Below are 20,886 nucleotides of genomic sequence, written 5' to 3' on the forward strand. Positions count from 1 at the left end.
AGTTGCTTCTAACACCGGTTCCGGCAGCCTTCGGGAGCGGCGCTTCTTTCTGCACGGCGAAACGAAAGGCGGCGCGGCGGCTTCGGTTTTGAGTGCTTCGAGTCGAGCCCGCAGGGTCGACATCGGAAGCTCCTCGCAGAGGTCGCATTCGCCATCAGCGAGGGCGAGCTCTGCATGTTCCAGTCCCAGGCAGAGAGCGCAGATGAGGTGGCGGTCTCCGGCGCTGAGAGGGGCGCGGCATGAGGCGCAGGTGGTGCGAGGCATCTTAAAAAAGACGCTCGTTGCTCTTTTTGTGAAGTTCGCTGAGGAACTTGCTTGCTCTAAAAAGGATACGTCGCCGGATGGCGTAGCTCGCAGGACGGCTGAAGGTGGCGAAGACGGCCGGCTTCTTCGAGCGCTGTCCAAGCTTGCTAGATGCCCCTCAAACGGCGACGCGGTTTCTGCAGTTCAGAGATGCGAAGAGCTTCGCTGAATAGATGAAAATCAGGGTTCCAGCCTACGAACTTACGCTTATATGCACTCTAGCCACGCCCATTTTAGCGGGCTTTGATGCAGTGATGGCGCGGGCGCCTGTCATTGGACGCAAGTTCACTCAAGTTTGTCTATAGGCTGCAGCAGTTGCCGCAGAGCAACCTATGAGCTCGCTAGCTAGCCCGCTCAAGGTATGCAGTTGCTGCACTGCGTTGACAATGGATACAAAATTAAGGATAATTTTTTGGCTTCAGTATCTCAGAAAAGATGAATCTTTCCCGTAGCGTAAGCTAGCTTACGCAATATGAGAGAACCTCTCGTAAGAGAACAATAGAGATGGCAGTCATTGTTACTTTAGTCATGGCTACTACATTATTGCTATAGTAAAACCATGGTTACTATATGGCTACTACAGTATTACTATATAAAACAATGGTTAATTGTATCAAAACCATGATTTCTGCTAAGAAAACCATGGTGACAACAGTCCATGTTATTACAGTCATGGTTACTACAATATTACTATAGTAAAATCATGGTTCATTTTTGTTAGGGTCCTGAACTAAAGGAAAAAAATATTTCTCTAATAAATAACTCAACATTTTAATGCAATACCTGATTTATTACACTACATATATCAACATAAAGTGCATTTCAAACTCAAATCAATGTATATTCAACGTTCAGATTCTAGAAATAAACTTGCTATTAAAATGAATACGAGAATGGATGTCGTAACGCAACTCGAGTATTTTAATCATACGCAGAAATCACACATATTCAAAGGAGTAGGGCAACATAACTTTGGCTATGAACATCCCAAGCACTTTAGTTCTTATTTCATGTCTGTCTGAACTAGCACCAAGTGCCCGTTTAAAGATGGAAGGGAATGTGTCTGTGTGCAGTTTTGGGCTCACCTGTGGCTCTGTGCGCACCGCGTGCTATATATCCTCGGGTGATGTCAGTGTAAATAGCTAATCATATACAGGTATCGATGCATTACCAGTATACAGCACTCATGTCGCGCAATGTCAGCAAACAGTGCCTGTTTTGTAAATGTTTTTTTGACCATCGCTGTTGTAACTGATTGCATAAAGAAAAATATCCAGACAGGGGCTTCTCTCTTGCAGCTTGTTTTCTGTGCTTGCCATTTTGTCAACAAATGCATACAGAACTGTGATTTCATCAACTGATTTAACATACAGTTAATAGGACACCTTCTCTCTGTAGAAAGTTGACGCACATGAAACACAGGCAGGTGCATTAGCGGAGGTTACAACTGCGCATTTCTATTTGGCGCTTTATTTTCTTCACCAAACTGTATAATCCAGATGCAGTTTTAAAACTAGAGATGAACCGTGGAGCAAATGCTTACTGAACATACTCATTAAACAAAAAGTTTGACCCTGGTCTTGAAAGAACTAGTTATACCAGCCTTTAAAATACTAATAATTAATTTGATTTTCTTTTCTTACAATGCACTCTCCACAGCATTTGTAGAAGTTTAATAACCCCATGCAAACCTCATGTAAACCCAATGTAAACACCACTTAAAGGGTTAGTTCACCCAAAAATGAAAATTCTCTCGTTTCTTATTCACCCTCCTGGAATCCCAGATGTGTATGACTTTTTTTCTTCTGCAAAACACAAATTAAGATTTTGGAATAACATTTCAACTCCGTAGGTCCTCACAATGCAAGTGAATGGGTGCCAAATGTTTTAAACTCCAAAATCCACATAAGGGCATCATACAAGTTCTCCAGACAGCTCTGGTGGTTAAATCCATATCTTCAGAAGCGAAATTATATGTGTGGGTGAGAAACAGATCAAAACGTTAGTCCTTTTTTATCATAAATTATCTTCGCTGCCCAGTAGCGGGCAATATGAACGAAGAATGTGAATCACCAAGAAGAATGAGAAAGTGAAAGCACTTTCTCATTCTTCTTCTCATGTTTTTGGTGATTCACATTCTTCGTGCATATTGCCCGCTACTGGGCAGGGAGAAGAATTTATGATAAGAATTACTTGAATATTGATCTGTTTCTCACCCACACCTATCATATCTGAACACATGGATTTAACCACTGGAGTCATATGGATTACTTTTATGCTCCCTTTATGACATTTTGGCACCCAGTTACTTGCATAGTGAGGATCTTAATTTGTGTTCTGCAGAAGAAAGAAAATCAAACATATCTGGGATGATAGGAGGGTGAAATAATGAGAGAATTTTCATTTTTGGGTAAACCAAATCCATTTAAGAGAAATGTCAAAAGCATACATTTTTTGTAAGACTCATGGTGAAAGCTAATGAATTGAAGACATCAATAAATCACACAGCTACTTGTAAGAAATGTAGATTTCTTTATACTGTTCTACAAACACTGAACTGAAATAACAGGTGTATAAACCAGAAATTAAATATTTGCCTTTGTAATACTTTGTTTTTAGTCAGATAAGTATTACTCGTCTTGGGTATGGCTTACCCCAAATGAACATTTTGTCATCTATTACTCACCCTCATGATGTTCCAAACCTGTATGACTTTCTTTTGTGGAACGCATAATGAGATGCTCAGCAGAATGACACATTTACATCTTAGTCACCATTCCAGTTCAGTGTATTGCAAAAAGATACAATTAAAGTGAACGTTGACTGTTCCACGTTGGAAAGAAATGCATACAGGTTTGAGAGTGTGTAAATTACAGATTGTTTATTTTAAATAAATTATCCCTTTAAGAGTCTTTCAGATTGAAGTATGCCCCCTCTATTTGGCAAGGAAACCCTGAACACCACGCAGCAAATGTAACAAGATGGGTAATTGTGCTCACTTTTCTTACTCAGGATTTTTTTTTACACTTTAAGGCTGAATGGAAGTGGAGTGGGAGTCTTGTGGCAGGGGCCATTCAATAGAGGGAGCTTTACAGAATTGGAAATCAACAGGCAATGTGTAGCTATGCTGCTCACTGATTAAAAGAGATCAACACTATTGATTTTCTGTACACTTAAATCATTCTCTCTTATAGGATTTCAGTCAGCAGCTTTGGTGGCAAAGACTGCTGGTGTCTAAGCTATTTATCCTTTCCCACTTCTGTCGATACGTGGAAAGAACCCTGCGACAGGGAAGAGACCTGGACCCCGTTTCACAGCAAGAAAAGTCCTGGTTCTCCCTATGGCAAGTCCTTGCCCCGTGACATAATTCAGTTAAACTGAATGCCTCATCATTGGACCATGTCATTTTAGGCCCCTTGTCTATTTAGCCAAATAGCAATCTTCTAAAATGAAAAGACAGTGGTTAAAGTTATTTAAAAAGGGATATGGCATATTTGTTTTGTATGTAGTAGGTGGTAAAGACCTTCAAGGCAAATTAAAACATTCCGACCACTCGTGTAGCGACAACACAGCGGCACTAGCAATTTGTAGATGTGCTTAGTTTTTACCCTAATTATACACTTACTTCCAGCTGTGCAGCTGGTAGAGAAAAGCCATTTGCTTTTAATGAGTATCAAACATCCTTACAACAAATACGTATTGTTGTGCAGACTTTGCTGTTCGTATTTCAGGGAAGTGAATTTGAAAAGCATTTAACTTTCTTAATTCGAAACTTCCTTCAATGAGTGTTTAACTGTTAAGAAACTCAGAAAAAAGAATTGATTTCAGATGAACGTGTGATGAGTGTTATAATCAGCCAGAACAGCAGGAGATCTTCTTGAGTATCTCTCCTTGGCTCTTTGTTTCTCTTTCTCTCCAAGAAAGCACATCTAAATTGAAGGCATTAAGCAGATGCTTTATTCAAAGTGACTTGCCATGTGCATTAGCTTTCCCATATGAGACTCCAATGGTCAACAGATGGGAAGCACACCGGTCTGAATGGTTTAAGCACGTATACCACAAATAATGGCAATTATTTTCAAAAGAGGTTAGCCTTTAGTTCTTTGCCTTAGTCAACATGAAACCAAAATTGCTCCTATATTATTATACATTCCTTATTGTGCATTAATTACTCAGAGCACATTATTTCAAAGAAATACAATGTTCCCCTTCTGTCACTCACTGAACGTTGTGTCGATGTAGTGAAACTAGGGTTCGCCCTTGGGAGCCCCAGACACCTCTGATCTTTGAGAAAAGGCCAATGGGAATTGGGGTGGTGGCATAGTGGGTTAAAGCACATAACTGTTTATCAGAAGGTCGCAGGTTCGATCCCGACGGCCACCACCATTGTGTCCTTGAACAAGGCACTTCAATTCAGGTTGCTCTGGGGGGATTGTCCCTGTCATAAGTGCACTGTAAGTCGCTTTGGATAAAAGCGTCTGCCAAATACATAAATGTAAATGTATAAAAGGAGCTGGAATGCCACCACTCATTCAGGTTTTCTGCTAAAGAGACAAGGTCCCTACACTCTTCACTTTAAAAGATTAATAAATCCAATTTTTTGGGGTCAAAATAAACCTACTTCAGGTTTTGATAGGATTGATATACATCTATCTTGTACCACAATCCTTCCCCTTTATATTGTGCAGTTTGACTTAATATTTTGAATAGTAAAAAGGTCAGATTTAAAGTGTTTGATGAGCAGACTCCATCACTGATGTTGTCATTTCAGAGGAGGCATGTTTGAAGGGCAACGGCACTGACATTTCCCTTGTTGTCGGAAACTATCTAACAAGGTATTCCACTGTGTCACCAGCCGCTTCAAGTTCAGAAGTGCAAGACTGAGACGTTTATTTCTGAAAATAGCTCACTCATTATCAGAGCAGATGAAATGAGTGCAGGGAAGCTTACATAATAGATCTGAAAAATGCAGCAACATTCTTTTGTCTATTGTCATGCATAACCTCCATTATTACTCATCCACTAGGTGATGCATCATGCAAGAGGTTTAAAATGATTTTAAAGCTCATAATGGAAGATTTAGGTTGCAATGATTAAACATCTGAGCTAAAATCTAAAAAAGAAACAAAGCTTGTAATGTGTCCTGTATACTGTTCCAAACTGATTTATTCCACATCACTACATAATAATCAAAGACAACTTTAAATCACTCACTAGTCATGTCAATTTTGAAACAGCTTGTAAAATATGGGCAGCTTAATTTCCTTTACTCCAGAGTTGTGCTCTAGATTTAGTTCATTTGGCAGAAGAGGCTTATTTCCATCAGTGCTACTCTGCTATAATGGGGTGAGGGTGTATGTGTGTGTGCACAGTGTGTACGTGTCATAAAGGGTAAAGGCAGGGGGTGAGGGTTTAGTGAAATGCCCTTAGTTATATTGCCCATTCCAGAGCCATAAGAGTCCCTTTGGACCACCAACATAGGCCACAATAAAACTAGTGGACAGATGGAGAAAGCGAGAGCAATATTCCCTATTCACATTTTGACAAAAGAGAGCCAGTCCCACATTGAACTACAAGGTCACACGTTTATGTGCAAACTTAATGAGATTGTTATTTATTTTGTTTGATTGATTAATATGATTGTGTTCATTAAAAAAAAATGATGTACTGTCAGACGTTTTAGTATATCTGAATATTACAAATACTGAAAGTACATAAAAAATGCACCAATAATTAAAGGGATAGTTCACCCGAAAATCGGATCATTCTCTCATCATTTACTCACCGTCATGACTTTCTTTTTCACATGGAACATAAAAGGAAAAATATTAACCTCAGTCACCATTCATCTGAGTGTTTTAGGTGTGTGTGTGTGTGTGTGTGTGTGTGTGTGTGTGTGTGTGTGGTGGGGGGGGGTGGGGGGTGGGGGTGCTGGCTAACTTTCTACATTAATTTTCATTTTGAACATTCCTCACTATTAGAAAGGACTACAATTCTAAACTATGCCTTTCATTTTTATAATATTTTTTAATAACATGAAACAGGTAAACATAAATGTTTCTTAACTCCACTGATGTCACGTGTACCACAAGTACAAATAGAAATAGAAACACTCTTTTGTTCATTTATGAACATCCCCTCATTGTTGATTTATGAGCTAAAGACCCCCTGCTGACAAGCAATGACTGAAAGTGAATCTTTTTGTTTTTACTAAATTACCAAAGCAGCATCCGTTACATGGCTGCTGAATTATTTACATTGGCCATACCAGAAGAATAAAACCTCTTGATACAGTTTAACTATGAAAAAGGTGTTATGCTTCTGTAAATTATACTGTATGTATTATGTATTAAGTAAGTATCAAATACTGATTAAAGAAAAAGTGAACAGAGCAGTACATTAGATCAACCAATCACCTATAAATTGCTTTGTTGTTGTTCTTTAGTTTTGGAATTTCTAGAGAAATAGTTTGCAGGTACAAGGGAGAGCCACAGGAAGTGGGTTAGATTAGGATTAATGTTAGAAATGAAAGTAGCTTTAACTTACTATGTGGAGCATGATGTAGTCTCCAAGACCGGGGGCGCTGTCGATGCGGATCAGGATGCCATCTTTGAGCGAGGTGCTGAAGCCCACGGTCAGCCTGTCCGTACGGGTGCTAGGGCGCTCATTGGCTGGCCAGTTAAAGGTTATGAGGCCTCCTCCTTTCCCAAAAATATATGTTGTTCCAGCTGTAAAAAAGATCAAGAGAATGAAAAGTTTAGTTTGTAATACTGAGCACTTGATTCTGAACCCATCTAAACTTTGAGCAGAATAACATTGTAAAATTAGGCTAAATCAAGGCCTAATTTTCAAACATAGTGTTGAAAAAACAGAGGTGCAATTCATGCTTAATGTAACAAGTCTTGCTCGACCCACTCAAACCAGCATCAGCTGGCATGGGAGGTGCATGCACTAACATGGAGCCTAAAGGCTACAGCCAGTAGTGTTAGTTGCTATTAGTTATATGAACTGCCCCTTTAAATGTGATTCCAAATGCCATAGACAATCAATGCAATGCTTACAAAGAAAACACACATAGCTCAAATGCTAATTTGGTATAGTGCAAAGACAACCGGATAAAACTATAAAAAAAAGTCCACACATCATCATATCGCCACCACAAGTAGCCTACTGTACAAATTACCTCTAGGTGCATATCACTTTAAAATGATAGAACAATCAGATTGACGTGCCATTAAAATACCCTCTTCAAGTTTCGGCAACTAGGCCAAAGACTTTGAGAATAGTCCTGACATTTAAGTTGTCAGAGGCTCTTCTTACAAGTGATCTCGAACCACAAGCAGTCAGATCTTAAGCATGAACAATGCCCACACCTGGGTCAGAAAAGTCATAATTCTTCAGGCTCATATTCTCTGCAGAGCCTGCTGGAAAATGCTGTGACCTATCCCAGTTAAATATAACTCTTTCCAGGGAATAACAGCAGGGGCTTTTGATGAATGAATTCTTCTATTATCATGCATTATATATGAGGAAAAAAGCAAATGCGATTGTTTCACCTGGAATTGAGAAAGGGCAATAATTCTTTTCAATTTGACATAACAGAATATCCAAACTTGGACCTGGTTTCTCAGCAAACCAAAATATTGGGTAAACTACAATTTTATGGTACTATTTGTTTTGGACTGTTTCAACACAAGGATCATGGAAAGGCAGCCACAGCTATTCTGTTGATTTTGCATCATGTTGAGCCCTGCTCAACCAGCCACCACCAAATGGATGTATGTGCGGTAGTAAGGGGGACAGCTGGCAGAACTGCCCTCCACTCAAGGGGCTTGTCAAGTGGAACATCTGGCCCTGGAGACAATCATACACTCTCACAATACATATATCCCCTTCACCACCTCCATCAGATGAAGTGCCAATTTCATTTCATTTACGGCTCTCATACTCAATTTGAGTCGGACTTTTGTGATACTTTTCCATGACAGCTTGGTGAGTCATCGGGATGACAGCATTGGCACTGTATTAGCATGTAATGTATATGTAAGATGCCGCCATCAGATGCATCAAGAATAAAGCTATGGACTGTTTCCAGTTAATAAACCATTAATAAAGTAAGTTCTTGAGTTATGAAGGTTTCTAAAAAAGTACTTGACACATGTCTATAAACATGCACTTTTTATTTTTTCAATATTTTGTGTTAAAATGTACATGAATGTAAAAGTGAAAGTGTATATTTTAGGTGCTATTACTGGTTACAGTTTTTTTTTTTTTTTAGCTTTTACAATATATACAGCTTTTAATCTATTTATTTTACCTTCAATATTTAATTTAAATAGTCCTGCGGTGTGAAAAATGCATTTGTAAAAACACAGACATTCCAGATAGTATCTTAATAAATATGAGGTCATAAAAGCTGCATAATAATTATAAAAGAATTACAAGTCAACTTCCAAAAGTATTTAATGTCAACTTCCTAAATACATTTGGACAAACTAAATATGCCAAAAACAATTTTAGTGGTTAAACTAGTAGAATTTAACCACGAAGAACAACTTTTTTGTTAGTTGTAGCGCTTACACATGAAAAGAGCTGCTGACTCAATGTTCTTTGCCATTTTTGTTAGAAATTAGTTTTTCATGTATTTTTTTTATTTTCAACATTTTGCATTTACACCTCAAATGTTAAGTTTTGACTGCCTCTTTATATGTGTGTGTGTGTGTGTGTGTGTGTGTGTGTGTGTTGTTTTTTTTTTATCTGATCACAAACTGTTTTGGAGCCTATTTACACCTGTATTGATTTCTGACCACTTGTGATGGGATCACCCGAAATCTTAATACTAGGTTTACAGGGTCAACGTGTCCACTTATTTCACACTTCAGAATGTACAATGTTGCTTTTTGCATACTGTCAAAGTCCCATTGGGGCAAGTCATGTCACTTGGCGGCCATGTTCGAAACACTTCCATGCAGCTCTTTTCTGTCTCTCTATTGGGTACAAGCGGGATACAGTTACAGCTTGTCTCTCCTTAAATGTGGGAAGACTGAAATCTCCAAAATGTTAGTCAAGTTTACAATCAAATTACATTCCTTGGCAATAAAATCTATCAATGGTGTCGAAAATCTAACAATCCAAAATGGAATTGGCTCTTTTAACTGTAAGGTGAGTCTTCGATACCTACAGCTGCCATATTCAGCATTCCAATATCTCCCATTTATAAGTATGCCAGTGACTCATCTCAACCAATACTGTCTCTGATATAATAGCAGGAAAATATGTATATTTTGATGTAGGGATAGTGTCATCATCACAAAAGGAAGTGCAAGCGAAAGTTCGTTATTTACTTCTGACAGAACACATCAATGCAGAAATGAAGGTCACAGCTGGGGAGACGTGATGCCACTTGTACGGCTCAATCTGTGCTAGACTTGTAGCTGTCCATAGATCCAGTGTTTCTAGTGCTCACGAACAAGAGAGAACTGAAGTTAATTTGCACTTATACACGTCTGTGTTTCAGTGAAAATATGAAAATTATTCAGCGGTAATGCATTTACAATCATAACCAGGGGCATGAATTCTGTTGGTAAATCACTTTTACTCCGAAAGCACTTACAAATTATTAGCCGTTATTTGACTGACGTGGAGGTGCTTTAGATTTATGCTGTTATGTCAGACATAATGACTGTGAGGCTTTTAAAACAATTAAGAAGCCTAATACCCATTACTTTCTGCACTTTAATGCACGTTTTGATATTTCATTGATGCAGCTCAGATTAAGGTGTAAAAAGCAAATGCAGCAGACAATTTTCATAAAAAAGAAGTAGTGTCAATGATTTACTAAAAAGCATTGGGTGCTTTTCAAACAGAGGATGTCCTCTTTATAAATTAGCTGCCAGCTTCAAACAACCCAGCTAATGTGAATCTTACCCTGATAAGCATGCAAATGAGGACAGCATCCCACAAACCGAAAAATGAAGAAAGGGCTTATTGAGACACTCAGGATACTTTTTAGGGTTTTAAGCACTAATGATTTCCTTGGTTACAATTTTCCATTTAGCAAAACGGCGATCTCTCTTGAAAGAGTTTCACTCCGTCTTCAAATGGAGGGTTTTCTACATGTAATGGACAGTCTTCCATTGACCTAAGAATTCATTGAGCACACACAGCGTTGGTGTATTATTAATAACAAAACTCCAGCAATGATCTTAAAGAGCATAAATAAATACCCTCTGAATATTTCCCCCATTGACTTACATTGGAATGTGTTACCTGTATAGTATTGCACAAATATATACATACAGTAGAGAGATTTATTCATTGATTTTAAATGGCCAGTTGTTTATTTTAAATATTTATTTTATTATTATTTTTGGGGATATGTATAATAGTTAAGATAAGACATTATTTAAAAAAAATGTATATTTTATATACATCTTATACTGTACTTGTTTTCTATGCTAATCAATCCCTCACACAGGAAAAAATTTAGCATTTATTTTCGCGAGGAAAGTCACTTATTTTAGGTTAGTTTTTACACACCAGGACACGTTTCTCTTGCAAGATCTGTTAACACTGCAAATGGTATTTCACCCACCCTTAGCACAGAGTACTGCCATTTTAAAAATAACACTATTTCTTTTATTTCATTCTAACTGGATACAATTTGGAAAGGAGGCCTCAGAAAGTTGAAGCCGGACTGAAAAAAATAAATAAATAAATCGCTTCTGCTCAGAACTAAAAAACTGAAAATTAACTACCATAGGCTGGTTAAAGCCTTTCTTTTTTCTTCAGGGGATAAGCGGGATAATGACAATGTTGTGCAATTGCATATCAAACTATGACCAACGAGAGCAGCCTAATCTTATCCCAGCTTTATCCTATATTTCATTGCAGGGCTAGACAATAAGGACCGCCTGATGGCCAGTGTGGGAATGATTCGGGCAAGTTTCTAGATCTGTCACTTGCCCGATTGGGCCAGTGCTGCATTTATAACATTAGTGCAAGAAAACAACAAGTGAGAGAGCACAACCATTACATGGAGCTAACGAAGTCTTCTAACCAAGGAGCGAGCGCAAATATATTTATCTCGCAAAGATGCGCAAATGCATAATATACTGGACGCACCAAGGCACAGTTGTGGGCATGCACGAGATTGTGCAGACGCCGAGTGTACTCTCCTAGCGTTGTCCTTGCTCTTTTCCAAGTGTCTTAGCAGCAGCTATTACCAATGTGTAGAAAATAGCAGGAAAAAAATCCCACTTAATGAAGTCCATAGTGGGATTTAACATCTTGTGCAACATTTTAAGTATCTCCGCACATTCCGTGTTCACAGTGCGCAAAATCCCCACATTTTTACATGTTGGTGAAAATTAGCAATCCACACATTGGAACATAAGACATCAAAAGTTTCATTCTATAGGACTGAAAATCCATGTCTCTCTGTGCATAATGACTCATCATCATCTCTCTCCATGCAGCATAGTCTGTTTAACATGCATGTGCTTTCGTAAATGGACAGAGCACTAGTTTTATTCCCACTGTAAAAAAACAAAACAAACACATTTTCTCTTGTTTATTCGCCTTAAAAGATGAAGCACCGGATGAGACAAAATAAACTTTGTTAAACCCCAGTTATTCACATGTCTGGACATCACAAGCTGCTCAATATCCATATATTAGGTAATGTTTCAAAACGTAAACATTACTTCGACATGATAAAGGCGTTTGTTATGAAAAGAAGCAAGATCACTATGGCTATTAGGCTATTATTATTATCAGAGCTGTTCAGCTGCAGGTTGAAGATGAATATTTGAAACAATTATTTTTGTTTTTGTTCTTTGTATATCAGTCATTCTTGGTCTTTTTTGGGTTGTCTGATTTCATGTTAAATGCACAATGTTAATTCACAGATTAGGCCTAATATCTACCTACTGTATATTACACATCACATCCGATTTAGTAGCAAGTCTGTTCTCTCAGCTATTAATCAACTCAGTAAATAATCTTTGATCGTTCTTGTGAAAACACTACACATGGGCAAAGGTTGCATGACAGCATGACTAAACGTGTGACAGAAAACCCATCATGTCCTCCACAGAACTCTTGGCTTAAAAACACATGTGTAAATGGCAGGACGGTTGAGGTTAATATGATGTATTTATGCATTTATATCAGTAAAGCGCAAATATGGGATTACATAAGGCATAAATCATATCTTGCAAATTATACATGTGATTCAATTTTGGGGGACATTGTATTTTTTTCTCTCCCCTTTTTCTCCCCAATTTGGAATGCTCTCCTCGTGTCCTCGTGGTGGCATAGTGACTCATAAATCTGGCTGGCGGAGGACGAATCTCAGTTGCCTCCAAGTCTGAGACCATCAATCCGCGCATCTCATCATGTGGCTTGTTGAGCGCATTACTGCAGAGACATAGCACGTGTGGAGGCTTCACGCTATTCTCCGAAGCATCCACGCACAACTCACCACACACCCCACCGAGAGCAAACCACATTATAGCGACTACATGGAGATTACACCGTGTGATTCACCCCTCCCTAGCAACTGTGATGCCTATGATAGTAAAAACAGCTATTTGTAATTTTTTTGTTGGGGCCAGTGAAAATTTTGCCAAGGCTAGTAAAAATCTGAAGCACTGGCCCAACCGGAAATGATTTTGGTTACATGATGGATTTAATTAGGATTTTTTTTAACATAGTGAAGACTACAGCCTTCTCCTGCCAAATTTAAACCATGTGATATGTAATAAGACTATTACCAGGACAGAAGAAGAAAGGCATATAAAAAAAGTCAGCATGCCAGGCCTGTGGGGGAAAAGCACTGAGAAAGATGGTTGTTCAAAGTCACATGATCATCTATATGATCATAATGTAGGTGGAAATGAAATGCCCTCACTGAATATGAGATTCATCCACAACTGCCCAATTGATATTCCGTATGGGTGAAAATGGAAATGATGCTGCCGAGCTTCGTTCCCCCATATTTGAATGTAAGATGAGAACGTTCAAACAGCTCAATTTGATCACACACATTTCAGGTTCTTCATTTTAGGCTGACACTATGCAATGCAGATATTGCTTGCCTGTAAACACACGGATGTAATACGTTGAGATGATTGAGAGTACTTTAAGCAGTCAAGCACTGTTATAGAATGATCTCTAGAGTCAACAGTACAGAACTGCTCTTTGAAGTGTGTGGAGTTTTAAAGTCTATCAGCTCAGCAATTGGTTCTGATTAGTTTGATAAGGTGGTGATTAGGAAAGGGAGCAGAGCAGGTAGGAGTCCTACATATTTTGAGACTTAAATTAGGTTCCAGAAGTATTGTCAGAAGCTTAGATGTGAGACTAAGTTCTAGACTCACATTCTACTGATTTCTGGTTTGATCACAAGGACCAAAGGTAACAAGGCAAGAGACATACCTTGTGCACTCAATTCAAAAACTTTGGAGCTTGCCAGTTTGATTTGGTTTTTAATTTAACTAGCAAATGAGGAGTCATGCACACGCTATCACAGCGTGAAACCACAGAAGATCTGTGGGTTGAATAAACCCATTTCTGCAATTGGGCTACATTCATATGTGAATTTTCATAAATGAAAATTCTTTCATTTTAAAGTACAAGTATGGTACAATTGCCTGCTCTGCTCCTCGATGAATGTTTCTGTAAATGTTTCAATGATCATGGAGGGAGACAGATGGGTTTCTGAAGAGAGAGGGCACAAATTTAAAGGTAGAGTCATTTCAAAGATCGCACTGTACACTGTGGATTTATGGAAAGAGGGAATACACTAAACTGGAACCGCTTGGATCGGAGATGCAATTCCGATAGATCACTTTTCTCCCACCCCCTTGAAAAATGCTGATTATTTTCCCAACCTTTAAGGCAAAAGTTATTCTGAGCAGGTTTACCTACTCGAGAGAAGTCTTTTTCATACAATCATGAAGAGAGTTTGCTGCGGCCACACTGCTTGGCAGTAGTGTGAGGACAAGTACTCAAGAGTCAGATGGTGCTGCCATCCAAACACCAAAAAATAAAAGAATAAAAGTACCATCCACACAACAGAAACAAATAAAAATGCAAATCATGAATATCAGGGAAAACAACCGAAATGAGAAACAATTAGAAAACCTGTCATGTTCAAATAAATGAAGGTCTTGTTTACCTTCTAACCTAAAACTGCACAACTCACCACGCACCCCACCGAGAGCGAGAACCACACATTATAGCGACCATGAGGACGTTACCCAACACTCAACCTTCCCTAGCAACCGGGCCAATTTGGTTTCTTAGGAGACCTGGCTGGAGTCACTAAGCATGCCCTGGATTCGAACTCGAGACTCCAGGAGTGCTAGATCGCATCAATATTCGCTGAGCTACCCAGGCCCCCAAAATGCTCATACTTGAAATGACATTCTTAAATGGTAAAAATTATGCTCATAATTCTTCTGTACTCAATTCCAAGCAGCATCTTTTGTACAATTACACTCTTTAAGGTTTAATTTATGCGCCACTGGCATCACCATGCAAAATTGGTCAGGCAAACATGAAGTTCCACTCCAAAATCATACCATTGATTTAGCCAATGCTGCTACATTGCAAAGCAATGTTGGGCTTCTTGGGATGATCAAACAAAAAGATTTTTTGAAAGCGCCACAGAGACACATTGTTTACACTTTTCAGGGGAACTCAACTAACGAATGGCTTACTTATATGCTAGTTGTTTCTGCACATTAAGGTTTGGGATATAAAAGGTATTTCAACAATAAAAATAATTACATCACCTTTCACTGATAACGCAGATGACGTTATTTCATTTGTCCAACATGGGGACAAAAGGACAAAGAAAACAAAAATTTGTATATTAGAGCAATATGAAAATGTGGCATACACAGAAGTCTTTCATCACAGTCCAAATGTGCAATTGTTTGCATTTTCAATTTATAGTCATTCTTCTTTATCAGTGGAAAATAAGTTGACCTGGGAGATTAAAAGATTTTTCTCAAGCAAATAAACAATGTGCAGGAACTGTGCCAATCACAGAGTGCTTGCCTAATTCAAAAGGCGTGTTGCCCTGATATATAACAAAGCCAGAAAATAATGAAGCCAACATATGGCATTTGAGCTGTCAACAAATTTTTACTTGCAACAAATGACGCCATCTGAAAAAATCTATATGTTTGCTTGAGGATTGTTTTAGTAGAGACATGCAAACTCGACAAGCTGGGAAAGATAATCATTACAACACATAACATATTGATTCCCTATTCGCTAGCACAGGGAGATTAGGAAACATTATTCATAATGCAGCTGAGTGGCAAGCTTTATGAATTACTTCCATCCGACAAACACATGCAGAGGCAGCATCCATTGTGCAAATGTCCTGTGGGCAAGGGAATCATGTTACACATTTCAAAGCTACCTAGGTCTCAACGCATATGGTTAGAATGTGAGTAGGTCTGAGTTGGCTTCTCTATGAATGATGACGTCACAGCATAGATGACTTTGTACATTTCTGCCAAATTCTTGTCGGGCTGTATTTCATGGCTGGCTTTTAAGAGGGATGGAGCACATTCTTTAAGCAGAATGTGCTCATCTTCTGTGAATAATTTCTAAGCGTCTAAGTGATTGTTACACAATGGAGAAAGACAAATGAAAGGCATCAAAATGAGAAAGAGTGACTGATGACTTGGCTTTGAACAGTTTTCTTTCACCAATAGCTGCTGTATTGATTTGGCATTCTGTTATAAATGGGATACACATCTTTCATTGTATTTTGTGCGGGAAAAGGGGCACTTGAGAATAACAACACTGCTTTTGTGATTAAAATGACCTGTACTTATCAAAAATGTTGTATACTGTGTTTTTCCAAAACTTTGTGGCAGAGGTCACAAAATTATTTCAGAACAATTGCATAAGACCTTTTGCAGATAATTTGTTTTAAACAAAAAATATTGTCATCGCCTATCCACCCTCATGTTGCTTGTGTGTTGTCAAAAAAGTCAAAGCTAACCGACCTGTTATACAAATATTATGAGATGGAGAAATCGTAAAAATTGGGACAATTGTTGGGATGCAAATATCTGATCATGTATAACTCTGCTTTTTTCTCATTCAAAGCGTAAAAGACGGTCCCTCTGTGGACATTACACTGGGAAAATGAAGCTCGCACATGCCTATACAACATTTACCACTTTGGCCATTTGGGGCAGTGTTTCAAAGTTTTGCAAGAAGGTACTGATTTTAGGCTAAAGAAAAGTCAACCTGCTGTTTCACTGTGAGATTAGCCTGTACTAACTCATCTTATATTTCAACTTTATTTGTATTTTTTCTTTGCTCATGTCTAATCTCATTTAAGGAACTAAATAAGCCAGGAATGCCCCCGGTGCCCCCTCAAAAACATGTTCATGTCACCCTTGTCTGTGTATCCGAACTGCTTTAAATAAATTGCAATGGCCGTGGGAAACTAATTAGGAGAGCAATATGACTGGGCAGTATTCATAGAAAGTTCTAATTTTTCACTTTAACACAATGTGGGCTTGAAAGCCAACATATGACAATGCAAAGATATATGCAGCAAACCGACTGCAAAGAGCACTCTCACTGTAACCAATTCCAGTGTTCCCCAGCTGTCGACACTGACTGTTCTCTGGGATAATTGGCCATTACTTCTACTTTTGTGTTTAGAGTCCCACTCTCTGAGATTTCCTAAGGTTATATTATGACAAATTATCCAATTTGTTCTACACTTTAGCAAGTGGCATTAAGCCAGCCTTGGTAATAGGTTAATTTCTTATTCCTTTTTTCACTGAAAAAAAATAATATAGAGAGAGAGAGAGAGAGAGAGAGAGAGAGAGAGAGTCTGCAAAAATTTTCATACTGGTCTTGTTTATGTGAAGTACATAGATTGGATTTACAAAAGCATAAATAAAAATACAGCATAGGGTGTATATGTTCGTCTGTCTCATCCGCTAATGTGTTGTTTTGTACTCTGTGACACATATTGTTGCCGCCTAATGGTTATATTCTACAAAGCCTTCCTCAATGTCCAATAAATTCTTGTTATTCTCCCTCTCTGGTCCACTGAATAAGTGTTGCCATCTTGTCATGACAACAGGCTCTTCGCTGTACACCGGGATGGCGGGAACATCATACAGTTATCACAGGAGAAGTTCTTGAACTTTACGATCAGAGTCCATTTGGTGTTGCTGAGGGTATACAGTATGTGAATGGTTCACCTCACATTCACTATTTATGACTCTAATTAAACATAAATCTCTCTCTGTTTCCATCTGTCCCTCTTTTATTTCTTTCAATCTGGCCAAAATGCTCATAGTTTAGCTTTGATCAGAAATGACCTTACCCAGGCAAAGCTATCTTGTCTGTCTGCATAGTTGCCATTAAAGTGCTATAAATATTGGCCAATTAATCACAAAGCAAATACTCAGAGGGGCTTTTCTTGGAGATAAATGCCTTGGCGTCCCCTAAGAATGCACTGCCATGGCTACAGGCTTGCACAGGAAGGAACGACAATGAGCTTTAAATTCAAAATGATGTTTTAGAATAAAATCGCACTTTCAAGCAAGTTGAGACATTTTTATTGTCGTGCCATACTGAACTGACTGATCTTGTGTGTTCCTATGGATTCAGACCACATCATTAATCACAAAGTAAGGATGTGCACAACAACTTCACCCATTCTTGAGAAGTTGCAAATAACCTCTCCACAAATTAACTTAAAACAGAGGAAATTAACCTTATTGTAAAGGGCTATTATTTTTTCCAATGATTTTTAAATATCCTTATCCAGTTATCATTAAAGTAATTGATATCATTGGTCAAAAGGTGTGGTAATCCTAATCAGATAAACATGGCATACCAATTCTTCTGAACAGTCCTTAAAGTTTTCAATGAGTCTGTGAAACTAGTCTTATATCTGTTTGTTTGGGTCTCTTGGAATCTTTAGAGATATGAATGCATCACAGTGTAGCCTTACCACCTCTATACTCAAGCTAACCACATATCTTTAAAGTTCTATGATCTTTATCTTGGACGTCTTGCACATAAGGTATAGTCGTGTGCATCTCCAACAGTACGGATATGCACTGCAAAGCCTCACTGAGAATGTACAAAACTTGGCCAACATGTACAATTCATGCTACAGGTTACCCCATGAGTACACATACACACACACACACACACACACACACACACACACACACACACACACACACACACAGACACACACGCGTCAGACCATCTTCTGAAAAAAACATACAAACAAACTGAGCTGTTTTCTGAAGATCATGGCTCATGAGAGACCCCACGGCACGGTGGTGCAGCGGTTAGCACTGTTGCCTCACAGCAAGAAGGTCGTGGGTTCAAACCCTGGTTGCCCCGGCCTTTCTGTGTGGAGTTTGCATGTTCTCCCTGTGTCTGCGTGGGTTCTCTCCGGTACTCGGCTTCCTCCCACCATCCAAAAGACATGCAGGCTAGGTTAATTGGTGTCTCCAAAAAATTGCCCTAGGTGTGGATGTGGATGTGGATGTGGGATGTGGAGGTGAGTGTGAGTGTATGTCTGTCTATGTGTGGCCCTGCGATGGACTGGCGACCTGTCCAGGGTGTCCCCCGCCTTTCGCCCAATGTTAGCTGGGATAGGCTCCAGCCCCCCGTGACCCTGTACACAGGATAAGCGGTTGATGATGGATGGATGGATGGATGTCATATTGGTATGTACTACAACAGAATGTATTAAAAACCTAGGTGGCACATCTTGTCAGGCAGATAATACATACCAGGATGTGTTACCAGCATAAATACCAGATATACGGTGTGTGGCTGTACTAAGACTTAACCCTGACCCCAACCCTAAAACTCTGCAAATATAGCATTGGTAGCACATCCTGTTAGGTAGCATATATTTTCAGGAGTGCTCACAGGAAAACAGGGCAACACTTTTACAGTATATAGGCGAGAAGATCTATGACGGTACAGCTTGTCGAGTTTGCCAAACAACGGTGTCATGTCCTGGTGCTACTGTACATCAAACATGTCATTTTATTTAAGCCGACATCCCAGCGCAAATCTGTGGATTTGTGAGGCAGAAACAGCAGCAATAAGTTTAACAGACACCTCTCCCAACCGACACGGAGCATGACATGCACAGCAAGATGCTCTTAAGAAGTGACATCCACAGACCTTAGCAGGGACAGGGGCGAAAGGATGAAAAAATTTTTTTTTTTTTTTTGGAATGAGTAGTAATTATAAATAATATATTTCTTTGCTTTTTGAGTATTTAACCATTTTCTTGTGTTTAAATATATATATATATATATATATATATATATATATATATATATATATATATATATATATATATATATATATGACTGCTCCCATTATAATTAATAAATCTGTCTACACTAGTGGTACACGATGTTGGAAATGCGGTAGCAATCAAGTATTATTCTTTTGTTGAACTTACAGCACAATATGTGTAGTGGACTTTTTATCTGACCTGTTGCTCGTCTGAGGTAACAGCCTTTCGATGCTCTGGGGCAAATTAAAAATAGCATTTTTTGCTTCCTTGAAGGGCACTGCTGCAACTCGAAAGTTCGTTCAAAATGAAAGTGAGAAAATGAAATTTTTCTCGGAGGGCTCTTCCACAAAACTGTCAGCCAAGGGTACTTTCATTCAGTAATGCCATGTTTCCTTCAGAGATTTGTGAACAGATTTGCGCCCCTGCCGCCCCGTTCTGTGTACATCACAGTTAATAAGTTATGAGTCATAACTATTAAAAAACAGCTTATTCAAAAAACCAACAATGCAAGAAACCTGTGATTACATGAGACTTATAATTATCTGCTTTTGACTTGGTTGTGTGTGCCAATAGGTTTTTGCTTAAGCTGCTAAATATTGGATTGTGTACATATACCATAAAACCAGAGGTCAGATTCCTCAAGTTTTCTTTTTAGTTTTTAGTTTTTCACCACTAAATAAATTTTAAAGGAGTTTTTTCCTTTCTACAGTCACTTTAACTTGTTCACAGTGGGCTTTTAGACAAGGCATGATTTTCTATAATGCTGCTTTGAAATTAAATTATGTGTATTGTGAAAGAGCTATACAAATAATAATGACCATTGTTGCTAAACTTGTTTTTTCATATCAAATCATGAGTTCATATTAGTTTTCTCAATAATCAAACAAAATAGATGCAGTTCTGTTGTTTAAGTTACTTTGAGCTCTGCTTTTTGTTGCCAATGTCAGACACTTTTGTGCCATGTATTATTTAAAAGACATTTATGTTTAATCCTTGAATACATTTTATCAAAACATTTGTGGGAGTTTGTATCGAATTGTATCGTACCATGAGGCAATGCATCATATTGTATAATATCGTGAAACTGGTGTATCGATACATGCCTAATATATATATATAGATACATTAGGTTACATCAACAAAATTGAGGGTTAAAGGGATAGTTCACCCAAACAGGAAAATTCTCTCATCATTTACTCACCCTCATGCATCCCAGATGTGTATGACTTTCTTTCTTCTGCAGAACACAA

The 20,886-nt window shown here is 38.5% G+C and overlaps 1 protein-coding gene across 16 annotated transcripts in view; it reads right to left on the reverse strand.

Annotated features, from left to right (window-relative positions):
- The window catches only part of LOC127662779 (neurexin-3a-like), a 467,216-nt gene that overhangs the window by 104,353 nt on the left and 341,977 nt on the right, over nucleotides 1–20,886 (reverse strand). For all 16 annotated transcript variants that reach the window (XR_007972918.1, XR_007972917.1, XR_007972916.1 and 13 more), the window contains one exon: nucleotides 6,850–7,031. Coding sequence is in view for 13 of the 16 variants with exons in the window: in XM_052154109.1 (XP_052010069.1) it covers nucleotides 6,850–7,031 (182 nt within the window). In the remaining 3 variants the exon portion in view is untranslated. The remainder of the gene's footprint in view (nucleotides 1–6,849; nucleotides 7,032–20,886) is intronic.

The sequence above is a fragment of the Xyrauchen texanus genome, chromosome 22 (assembly GCF_025860055.1).
Source record: "Xyrauchen texanus isolate HMW12.3.18 chromosome 22, RBS_HiC_50CHRs, whole genome shotgun sequence".
Classification (NCBI taxonomy): Eukaryota; Metazoa; Chordata; class Actinopteri; order Cypriniformes; family Catostomidae; genus Xyrauchen; species Xyrauchen texanus.